At 35.4% G+C, this 12,748-nt stretch overlaps 1 protein-coding gene across 8 annotated transcripts in view; it reads right to left on the reverse strand.

The window, feature by feature from the left end:
* Positions 1–12,748, reverse strand: part of SCAPER (S-phase cyclin A associated protein in the ER) — a 159,653-nt gene that overhangs the window by 104,857 nt on the left and 42,048 nt on the right. For all 8 annotated transcript variants that reach the window (XM_072043465.1, XM_027465593.3, XM_027465591.3 and 5 more), the window contains 7 exons: positions 12,452–12,569; positions 12,022–12,133; positions 10,876–11,016; positions 8,753–8,908; positions 5,464–5,606; positions 2,828–2,909; positions 1,484–1,636 (listed from right to left, as the gene is read on the reverse strand). In XM_072043465.1, the coding sequence (XP_071899566.1) occupies positions 1,484–1,636; positions 2,828–2,909; positions 5,464–5,606; positions 8,753–8,908; positions 10,876–11,016; positions 12,022–12,133; positions 12,452–12,569 (905 nt within the window). The remainder of the gene's footprint in view (positions 1–1,483; positions 1,637–2,827; positions 2,910–5,463; positions 5,607–8,752; positions 8,909–10,875; positions 11,017–12,021; positions 12,134–12,451; positions 12,570–12,748) is intronic.

Consider the following 12,748-nt stretch of genomic DNA (forward strand, 5'->3'; position numbering starts at 1 on the left):
CAATTAATTCCTACTCAAAGGCTGGCATAGCTGCCTATGTATTAACCCACAGGTTTTGTTTTAACGTAAGATGTGATACAAATGCTGCAGCTTAAATGGTGATACCAGCAACAAATTGGCATAAAGATGAAGCACATAGACAGGATTTCAAAAATCCATAAAAGCAATATAAACAGTGCTTTTTCTTTTTTTTCTTCCTTTTTTTTTTTTTTAGTGCACAGATGAATCAAAAATACAGTAGAACAAACACCACTAAGATTCAAACATGGCTCTGTATCTCAACTTTAGCAAAATCACACTGTTTTTCTTGTAAATATACACAAGTAAAGTTCTTTGTAATGGATTTCTATATTCTGAGAGATGGGGGTGTTAACCGTGTCTATTTAAAAACATCTATCCTAGACTTTGTGATCTCTCTGATGAATAACCCAGAGAACTACTATATTTTATGTTGTTCATGGCCTGATTATGGCTAAACTTTACAAGTTCCAATTACAAAACCTGTTTTAGAATAATTACATCAGTAAATTAAGTAATTGTTGAAAAACAATCAAATAGAAATAAAAAAAAAAACAAACAACCCGAAGCAGCACATTCTACTTCATGTAACCATGAAGAATTCCAGCTGATTGCCAATGGAGTAGACTTCCGGGTTTTCAGAGCTCAAGCACAGAACTTTATCCCTCAGCCTAATTCACATAAACATCTTTATTTTAAATTACATAATGATTTGACAGCCAATTTGCAGTATAGTAAGAGACTTTAAAAAAAAAAGCCTCCTTGGCTTCTCATCTCATTTTGACTTCTATTTGACTTCATACAATGAGCTTTCATTCGGAAAGGCATGCTAAGTGAATGTACAAGACTCCACTCTGCTGAACCCTCAGTTTCTGTTCCAGCACTGCCTGAAGTGATCCTGTGTAATCTTAATTAATGTAGCAATTAAAGAGAAATAATGCTTATATAATTTCCTAGCTAAGACCTAAGATTTTGTTCAATAATGCCTGGCCTATGCAAGTCAGTAAAAACAATTATCAACATGAACTGATCTCCCTCCTTCCTACTCAGTGACTGCACGTCTCCCTCTCTTCACCGTGCCAGGAGCACAAGAAGAGACACCCAGTTGAGACCAAACATCTCAAGAAAGGTCTGCCAAGCAAAGTACCTGGTTTCTATAACTTGCTTTATGTCTAGCTTTTAACCAGCTTCATTTGATGATCCCTAATTTTTGCTTTTCTTAGAAAAGAGAGCTAGCAACTGTGTACTGTCCACACTTTTCTTCCTGTGATTCTACAATTATTTCAAATCTTCCCTAAACCACATAATTTATAGACAGAAGAATCCAAGCTAAGATGCAGTTTCTCAAGAGCAGAGCAAGGACACAGCACTTATGCAGTACTCTCATCTGAATGAAGCATAATTTGTAGCTCCAAGGCTTAGGCTAGTCTTGCAATTCTGAGAGCAACCCCTCTGTTCAACTTACCATTACACTGCATAATGAGCACTGTTTTTTTCGTTCATATGGTGTAAGTTTAGGAGCATAATCAGTATTAGCATGTCTTCCACTGCTTAATTCAGCTGCTTTCTCTTTTCTTTGTTCAATTTGTTCCATGTGTCTTCTAATACTTTCATCATGCTGAATGCAAAGTAACAAAAGCAAAGAAAAAAATGGTATGAAACAAAAGGTATTAAGCTGTCCATAGAAATACTGTGAGTTACCAGTTGGGGTTAGGCATTAAGTCATCACACATCAGAGATTTAACATTCTGCTACGATTTAAAAATCAATCAGCACTATTTTTGTTTTATAGGTGATTATCAATTCATAAATTCATAATCTGACAATTTCATTGAACTTCATAGAAATTCGCCTATTTCAAACTCTTTGGTAAATCTTTTTTGTTATATGTAACATCTCACTTATTCTGTTTTTATTCTCAATTGAACACTCCAGAAGTGCACCTATCAAGGTACAGCTCCCTGGATTCTTTCAGGAGGCTCATACACTTAACCCTCAAGAGAACGGAGCAAATTTTTAACTATTATTTAAGATCAGAGACTGGGGCATAAGCCTGTATTTAATGTCAAAACTGCATTTTACAACAGAAGTAAATGTACCTAAGATCATAAGAACAGGATCAGAGGTAATAAAAATATTAAAGTGAAAAAAATACTTGTACACAAACAATTCTAGAATAAAAATTTAGATAACTTAACAAAACGTGAGACTTCAATATGTAGCTCTACCTCAGAACCTTACAAATACGATTTATCATTTCAGAAATGTTTACTTTTCTCAAAAATAGTGGATCATTTCAAAATTTATGATACCTTTGTTCCCCACAGCTGAATGCCTGACCTACAAGGCCTTATGCCTCTTTCATGAAACCACTGTAGCCCTCCATGGAAGATGCCACGCTCTTGATGGCATCAGTTTCAGTACCATTAGACAGGACCTTGCATGACTGACTGGCAAGTCTTCACTGAACAGTGTGAGAGTTCCTAATTACTAATTTCCCTCACGATTTAACTCAAAATTACGTGTACTTTCCAAGGGAAGTTGAAGTTTATTTGTTCTCACATTTAAAGCTCTGAAATTAATGTAATTCAACAGAGCTCAGTCCTGTTCTTTCCAAATTACACAGTGCACATTATACAGCAAGGTCCTGTTTTTAAGCAAAAGTATGAATAAAAATCTATTGTAAAGTTATGTAATTTGGGACACAGAATACTGTAACATCTGTACTAAATAAAACATACATACATAAACTATTTTACAGAAATTCTACATTATTGATTTATTTTTCAAGTGTAGTATGTTTTTATACCTTCAGCTGAATCTTCTTCTGCAGTTCTTCCATGGCTTCTTGTTGAGCTGCAGTAAGAGCTGCCAACCTCTCTTCTCGATCTCTAACCAAAAGATAACAAATATAGGGGGAACATTTTAGTAATATAAAACATGCATTAATATTGACAAGTTAATGTTTGAAACGGAGAACAAACGTCCCAAAAAAATGAACCTGAAGGTGGCTTAGTGGAAAAGACAGAACAGAAAGCACTTTAGTTAACACAGAATACAGATGCTTTATTTTTGATAATTTAATAAAAGCAGGCACTTGAACCTTTGCAGCAGTACCTGTGAACATGCTTTAGAGAAACCAAGAACAATGGGAGTTAACGTAAGACTGCAAAATAATCTTGAATGTTGTGCCCTGCCACCATTAGTATTCTGCAGTCAATGACCGTTTCCAGTGAACTAAAGGGGAGGAGTACAATGGCAAATCAAAGAAAAACATGCAGCAGTAAGGGCAGTGTATTTTGTAAAAATTATGATCACTGAATGTTTGAATATATAAACATACAGAGAAAACTTTGACCAACACCAAATGATACCAGGTATCAATAAGATTGATACCTAAATTGATGCTCTAAAACATTGCATTTCCAAATGTTCTAGATACCTAAGGATAGCAAATCATACTGTTATCTTCTGTACAAAACTGAAGAGTCAGGAACTGGTTTTGTTCACCGTACCTCTCTGCACTACATCCCCATCCCCAAAACCGAATCATGCCTCAAACATCAGTTTTCCACTTCTAGGAATCCTCCTTCCCATCACCAGCAAAGCGCCAACACAAAATATAAAAGCCAACAGGAAAGACGACAGGGAAGGAAACAAGTTTAACTATATATAAACACTAGGCAAACTCTTCCAAATACCACGGTTGTTGGGGGTGGGTAGGGGGGAGAGGAGATGACAGATGTGAAGCATTGTGTACTTTGTCTAATCTCCCAAGGAACGCACAGAAAAACTGAACTACAGTCTTTGATTTTGCCTTTAAAGAACTACTCCCTCACACCGTGAGCTAAAACAAATCATAACTAACATGATCCAAACCCAAAGCCTATTTTAGTTATTTCTTTCAGTATACATTTTAAAATACTTGTTTAATCCTACAAACTATGACAAATTAATGACATTAATCCAAAGCATGCAATGATATTTGAAACAAAATTCTCAAGTTTCCATTTATAGAGCATCAATATTATTCTTGCCCAGGCCCTTCTGAAACACATACTTAGCACGATTAGCTTACATTTTACACTTTTATGATTTCTATTGACAAGAAAAAAAAAATCTGTGTTAGGGATTTCAATTCTCTGGAATATAAAACACTCAAAAATTACATCTAAAACCTTACTGGAATCAAGTTAATGTACCATAAGAGCAGAGGGGTTTTAAAGTCAGTTTTAAATAAACTAACCCTTTCATACACATGCTTTAATCACCACCAGATGCACATTTATATAAAGCTTATACTGAACAAACTTTAAGCAGATATTTCAAAAATGACTCACTGAAGCAAGTATCAAATCTTTGGGATAAGAGTCAAATCTCAGCAGAAGGAAAAATGAACAAAAAAACAAACAAATAATACTTGCTGAGGTTTCAACAAACTATGTTGAAGACAAAGACAGAAGGGACAGTACAGACAGCTTCCTTTCAAGATCATCTTCTCACTCAACTTCTGAACCACTGCACTTTGACTCCTGCTCTAACAGTACCACATCAGAGAAATCTCGGGACTGTTATTAAGGAGACATAAGACTCTGAGGCCACTCTGAGGTACCAGAATCACCGGATTATAAGGCACCATACACACATCCTTTCCTATTCTTTCCCAGAAATTGAAAAAAGAAATAAAGGAAAGAGAAAGAACACTATATAATCAGCATCTGGCAAAGAAAAACAACTGCAAGCACAGTACTGCAGTAGCAAATACAAAGCAACTGAAAACTAGGTGCCACAGAGCACACACAGCCCAGTGCCACCCCCTAAACCCAACAATCCATATGCTTCATTCTCTGTGCACCTAGCATTCAGCTCAACTAAAACAGAGAGAAGAGCCCATATGGAAACCCCTTTGTGAACTTCTGATTATGGGCATAAACATAAAGCAAGTAGTTCATAGGCAGCAGAATTAATGAAGCCTGATTTCCCGGCTTTATGCTTTACAAACGTGGCCTCTGGTGTCTACAGAAAAGGTGAACTCATATTGATGCCAGTAAGTCCAAAAGTTACTGAAGAATGGAGGAAATGGGGAACATGAAAACATTAATCTTGCTTCCTTTGAAAACTAAACTAAAATATGAAAAAGGCAAATTGTTAAAAGGTCTTGTTAGCAATAAAACTAAGATGAAGTAATGTTAACAATATAAAATATAGCATAGGATGTTATATTGCGTATGTACCTAAGGAATACAAAAATCTATTACAAAATTTATGAATACTCACTTGATTTCTTCTTTCTAACTATTCATCAAAAACATCTATTAACGTTACTTTTTAAAATACTATGCCTGTAGGCTGAAGAAGGCACTGTTGTTAATATAGAGAACCTGCAGTCTGCCTGAAAGAGTAGCAGTGAAGGACAGGGACCCAACAAAATTATGGCAAAGTTACCTTGCTCTTTCCCGTGCTGCATCTTCCCGTGCTTTTTCTTTCTCTTGCCTCTGCTGCTCAATCCGTGCTTCTTGTTCTTTCCTCTTCATCAGCAGCTCTTCAACTCGGGCCTGCCGTTCTGCTTCCAGGGCTCTTTTGCGCTCCTGGTTGAAGAAAAATAAATTCTAACTTATCTTTTGCAAATATAAGTATATTCACAAGTTTGAACATACACTGAAGCACAGTTGCATGAACTAAGCTACATATTAACTGGCCATATATTTTGCTCAGACTGAAGATGACTGTCCACTAGAAGTCCACCAAACTGATCAATGAGAATATCTGAAAAATATTTTGAACATCTACAAGGACATATGTGACACAGAAACAAAATATGCTCCCATAGAATATTAATACTTAAATCATGACTATTAAACAATGATTTAAATATTATTCAAATGTTGTTATAAAATAAAATGGATTTTTGCAGTATATTTTTGTTCTATCATTGAACATGCAATTCTCCCACTGCTCAATTTTTACTTTTTTCCAGACTTAGAGTTCTGAAGTCATGCATGGTATTGTGAACCCGACAGAATGACAATTTGAAACAGCAACAAATGTAAAAAAAAAGAAAAAAAAAGTACATTTGAAAACTCATACTCTAAGACATTTATGAGTAGGCATATTGAGTTAGTTGAGTGCTACTGAAAGGAAATACGACTACTTGAGTTAGCTGAACAGTCTGGAGAGAGATGAATATTTTACATGTTATTCAAATTCTCATCTTACAGTAAAATTAGTCTTTTGTATGACAGATTAAATAAAAAACAGACACTTCAATCTATTTTAAATATATACTTCTTGCATCATCTCCAGCACTGTAAATACTCATCACTGTTCCAGCAAAAAGCTATCTTCCTTTAAGGCAACAGTATGAGGTTTCATTAACACAAAGCAAAATTTGCTGGAATGATAAATGCTTTTACATGATTAGATGAGGGCCCTGTACTCTTTAAATATTAGCTTTACAAAAATTTAGACATAAAAAGAAGAATACATTAACCTTATATTTCATTTTCGTCAAGAAATGAAGAACTACAAAAATAATTGAACATTTTTGTGTCATGCAAAGCATTTTATGTTAACGATGCTAACTGCACAGTATTGATTTTCACAGGCAGTACAGCTTGAAAATTGATTATCAAAACTGTGGCTTTCACAGTAACCATACTTTTCCCAGTGTAAAGTTTCACTAACAGCACTGCATGAATACATTGATTTCCATCTTAATAAAACAAATAAGACAAGATACAGCACGCTTTACAACCATACTATTAAAACAGGCAAGAATACAAACTGTTCTATAGGATACACCCAGTGCATCATAAAAAACAAATGCCATTTGTGCTGAACATTCCTTACAAAGACCTTTAAGGTTGCATTTGAAAATGGACCAGAATGGCTTGCACTTTTTAAATTAGGTACCAGTGTCACTCAACAGAAAAGCACGTAAAATGTGGATGGAAAAAACAACAACAAAAAAAACCTGTAATAGATCCTGTAATTAAAAAATTAAAATAAGGCTGATGGAAGAATGGGTTTAGAGGTGTGAACCTGCAGAATTTGGTGCCAAAAAGAAGCAACTAGGTTTTACTGAATAGATCTGTGAAATACCTGAGGCTGTCAAAGACACCGTTCAGGCAAATCAGCAGAAGCAGGCTAGGCTCCATAGGTACTGACACAAGACAATTTTTAGAACCGTTGTGATTCTAAATGATGTAGTTGTACGTATAGTGAAGTCCCTCACTGTTACAGTACATTCAAAGTAGTTACATTTACAACGTAGTTTGTTATGTTTACAAAGTTACGTTTACAAAGTAGTTTAGGTTTATGTCTGATGGGGTTTGATTTTTTTTCCTATAATTAAATTCATACTTATGGCTCAAGAACTCATATGATTCATTTTCACAGAATCATAGAATATCCCGAGTTGGAAGGGACCCATAAGGATCATCAAGTCCAACTCCAGTTTTTCAGTTTACTTGCACTTAAGTGGAATTATTTGTTCATATTTATACTAACTGCTAAATAAGTTGTTATACCAGGAATGGGTCCAGATCCACAACAGTGAAGGAAAAGCTCTCCTGTGAGGAGGACAGCAGGGGTAGATACAGCATACCTTTACATTTAGGGCTTTGCTTAATTGTTTCACAACATGTGTATGGAAAAAGCATAGCAGGAAGCACTAGCTTAATCCTTGGTATGGCAGAAAGGATATGGGCAGGTAAATTTGGTGATAAATAGAATTTAGTACTGAAAGCTTGTCTGAAGTGCTTGTTCTACTTCAACTACAGTACAGCCTAATGCCTATGTAACCTAAGAAAGGAGCAGAACTGTGGCAGAGATGAGAAAGAATTAAAAACACCCCAAGACCCACGAACTCCAGAAAAGCTCCATTCTAGAATAAGTAACTACAAAAAACAGGCTCCCTGGGGCAACAGGCTTTTTGGTAAACCATATGAAAGGTACGTTTCATCAGTAATAATCAATCCCTGGAAATCCAGGAGCTTTTAATAACAGATTCTTGCTCAGGAAAAAATATAATTCAGTACTTCTGGGGTACCTTCTGTCTGTTTTTGCTTCTGAACAAATAAGGTCAGTAACATGTCACATTTTTCAACAAGAAGATAGAATCAGGTGGTAATGATAAATAATAAGCCCTGAAGCAAACTCAGTTCTCAGGTCAACTATAGTTGTGTTGATCTCAGAAGAGTTCACATAAGAAAACATGTTTTGGATTCTAACATAGAGAATAGTGCCAACAAGTGGCTGCTTGAGGTTGGGAAAATTTAGCATTGGAATTTTTACATTCAAATTAACAACAACAACAAAAGAATCAAGGATTTCAGGAACACAAAGACATTTCTGTTATAGTTTTCACTGATCCTGTAAAGTGTATGAAAATTATGACATCACAGGCATATAAGATACATTTTTCTGTTTTCTCTCAAAGTTTCACATGTTACTAAAACATGATTTTCTTATAATGGAGTAACTTTTTTAAAAAAAGAAAAGTTTAAGACAAGCATGACTCATCCATATGACCTTAGCTATGCAGACTCTTTTTTTAAAGGAAATCCTTAAGACTTACTTTTCTCCCTCCTGGTGCTGAAACATAGTAAGGCAGAAACACACTCAAGTATACTCTCGAGTTGAGCAATGGATTTAAGACAAAGAAACAAAGACTGCACAGCCAAAATTGGAAACAAATGCATATTTCCTTGTCAACCTGCAACTACAGATATACCTGAACAGCTTCATCACGTGCTTGCTTTTCCTCTTGCCTTCTTTGACGCTCTTCTTGCAATTCATTTAAACGTTGTTCATATTCTTTTAATTTATTCAGCACATCATGACGTTTGTTCTGAGCTTCCAAGGTGTTTATAAATGCGATTTCATTTACCTGCAAATAATCAGAAAGTATAAGAAAAGATCTGTGAAGTTCAAGTTTTATTCTCAATGAATTCCATCCATTTGTTGATTACCCATTTGATAATTAATTTGATGGGTTATTTCTCCAGAATTGTCTGTAAACCAATGCTCAACCAAGCTGAACATAGGGCTTTGTCTTTTTCCTACTTTTGTTTGCTCCCCCCTTTTTATTTATTTTTAATAAAACGGATAGTCCACGGCATATAAAACAACAAAAAACAAAAGGAAGTTGAATTATACCAGAAATCAAGAAACACTGGGTAAATGATGGGAAAATATTCCCAATCTTCTCAAAGAGACTTTATTCGTCTATTCTCTCCAATTCACAGAACGTGGAATGCTAAGACCCATCTGTATAAATGTGTAACAGGTAACAGAATACAAAAGGTCTTTCTATTTAACTCTAACAGTATGGGTATTAACTGAATACAAAATGTGAGAATACATGTACTGTGAATAAGAAAACTATTGAGGTCATTATCTTAATATTAGATTTCTTACTAATACAGCCTATTTCATAAAGACAAGTACTATTTTATTCAACCACAGGTGGACACTGCAATACACAAGAATAAAATTTAAAAAAATCATACAAAAATGCTTACTTAAAAGTACTTTAATCAATCTACTACAAATATCAAAGAATATACTTTTCTACTGAGGTTCAGGAAGGTAATAATTCTTACCAACTCCAGGCTTTAAAATGCAAATGTTTTAGAAATTTATATGGATCTGGAAAATGCAAACTTTATTTAACTTATCTCTCATTTATCAGTTTGCTGCTCAATTTGTTTGAATCCACAAAAGACATTAGTGGAAAGGATAACTGTCAAACAATGACACATCACAGAAGTTGGAAGGCTTTGTTGTTGGTTTCTTTTGCTTTAATGACTACAGAATGAATTTCATAGCTCAGTAAATAGTTAAGCACTAGGAATTTGGATAAGCAAATATGCAGCAACGGTTATCATGGCCTTTCAGCTTTACTCATCAGCTACTATTTCTCTAAAGCTTTTGACCCAATTAACCCTTATTTCCATAACAAAAGAATCTCAAAAGGCAGATCTTACACAGTTGAACACAGACAATACCAAAAACGTCTGTTTAGCTGGGGAATTACACTAAGTGTGGTTTGGTTAATATGATTATAGAAGTCACACCATTGTAATGACATAATAACGAAGGTATATTAGACTGAATTAGGTAATCTGGAAACTACTTTATTCAAAGAAACAGGAAGAGCAAGTGAGAAAGCTAAATCAGCTTTGTTGTGCTCATCACATAATAAGGATGAACAGCTGCATCACAGCTGGGACACATGCTCATTATGTAATTTTAGTCATAAGAAGATACGTATTAGTGTTTATCAGAAGAATATGATTTAAGCAACCAACAAAATAAAAACCATTCATTGCTCACCTTACAAAACCAGGTATTGAAGCCAGAAGGGCAGTAGCAAAATACTTGTTTTCTAGTAATTGTCCTGTGTTAACTGTAGGTTTCTATTTATTTCCAGCTATTTAACAAAATTAGTAGTACAAACCACAGCAGGAGAAACTCAATGAGCTCTCCCAACTTTGCATTCAGCTGGAATATCATGAGATCTGCTACCCTTCCAGGAGCACTGTTTATCACCAAAAATGCCTCCATACTCACAGTGAAGAAGAGCAACAACGCTATCAGCTCTTTATTTCAAACCATCTTTTCCTCCAGTACAGCCCACCATGATAACAGGTCTAATAACAGGCTCATTAATTTTAAATTAATTTTAGGGAAAAAAACTCCCTTTTAGAGATTGACATTTATCTGTTTTGCATGTGACACATGCCCATACCTGACTTCCATTATCCTTCACAGTATATTCCAGAGCACTCCGCGGTACAGAACTTAAAGAAATATTATCATTGATTATTTTCCCTTTAAAACAAAATAACTTACCTTAGCTTCTTCCTCTTGTGCTTTTTTCACAATTGCTTGTAGCTGCACTTCACGTTTAAACTCTGCATGGAGTAATTTTTCCTCCATCATCCTGCGTCTTTGATCTAATAACTCTTCTTTCCATTTCCGTACATCTTTCTCCTATATGTAATTACTGAATTCATTACTAATACAATAACTGGAAATAGGCTCAGAATTTTCTTATTTTTGAAGCTTTATTTACAGCAATAAAACATTTTGATGCCCTATACAAACCCTGCACCCAGTTTAACCCAAAGTGCACGTATTCGCTAACTGCTTCACTGTTAGATATGCTTTACAAAATTCATTTCAGTAAATTCTGATCCTCTAAAAGTAAAGTATGCAAGTAATCATAAGTTAGACTTATAGGATAATCAAGGTTGAGAAGGAACTTAGGAGATCATCTAATCCAATCTCCTGCTTTAAGTACATTCAACTATGGGGTCAGACCTTATCGCTCAGGAAAACCTCCAAGTATGAAGAAGACACACAACCCCTGAGTAACCTGTTCCAATGCCTGACTGTCCTCACCATGAGAAATTTTCTGCATGTATCTGACTAGAACCTCTCCTTTCAAAAAAATCTATGCCCATTGTCTCTCAACCTACTGCCATACAGCAGTGTGAAAAGCCTAGCTCCACTCCCTTGATAATCACCTTATAAGTATTTGAATGCCCCCAGTATTGAGTCCCTCAATCTATCCATCCACACAAATAAGCTGATAGAGGGAAGAAAATAAACCAATACAGTATTGTGCCTTTCATTAATGAACTCTGAACACTTTTTTCCATTTCTTTGCTCTATTTTCCTTTTTTTTTTTTACTGTAACCTTTGGCAGATCATCCGCATCTTCTGAAACATGTATATAGCCCACATCACAACAGGAGAATTGATCTAGAATGAGATCTTCTTGTTTTGACGTTAACAATATAATTATCTTAGTTTAGAATAAAGCCATGTCCTTTCTGTGACGCACAAGTCATCTGACAAAGCCACGTGAACTCAGACTCACAGGAAAATTTCATTCTACTCCAAGTTTTAACACCTAACATTTCTAGATCACGTGGGGAAAAAATGTTTTCTGAAAGGCAGCAAACTGCCTACTTTGGTTTACAGAAGGCTTACCCTTTCCATTAATTTTTGAAGCTTCAGCGTCTTTTCTTCACGTAACTTTTCTCTCAGCTGTTGAGCTTTCATCTGTTTCTCTTCATGTTTCTTTTTGGATTCTGCTATTGTTCTTTTAATTAAAAACACAGCAGAGCAAAAACCAGTGAGACAACATCAGCTGACAACACTGCAAACATTTCTATGACATTTTCAGTAAGAGAACATAAACAGGCCACTGGACTGCAATTAAATGTAAATATTGTTCTTCTAGTCTTCAAATATTTATTTCATGGTCAACTAGCATGAACCTAGTTCATTATGAAAATAATACATTGATTTATTTAAAACTTTCCACCCACAGACTTAAAGTAGATTCATGAGCAGTTTCATACAGCCATGAGCTTGGTTGTTTTCACTGCTCAGTCCAGACAGGTAACAATTCTAAGACCTTTTGCGTGATGGTGACGACAGTTTCTCGTGCATGTGTATTCCATGGCCAGGTGGACGTGCAGGCTCTTCTTCCACTCTGTCTCCCCAAGAATTACTCTGGCGCCATGACTCCCGGGCTATACATTAAGAAACAGACTTTTATAATTTAAACACACTATCCTGGGAGAAGTACAATTAATAAGGCTTTGGTCCTCCTCAAGTTCCCTCTCAAATGGGTTGCCTTCAGCCTAGGCAAGGTGCAAACTCAGACTGAAGAATCTCTAATCCCTGCGCATTTTCAATGCTTGATTATTTT

This window comes from Anas platyrhynchos, chromosome 11 (assembly GCF_047663525.1).
Source record: "Anas platyrhynchos isolate ZD024472 breed Pekin duck chromosome 11, IASCAAS_PekinDuck_T2T, whole genome shotgun sequence".
NCBI classification, from domain to species: domain Eukaryota; kingdom Metazoa; phylum Chordata; class Aves; order Anseriformes; family Anatidae; genus Anas; species Anas platyrhynchos.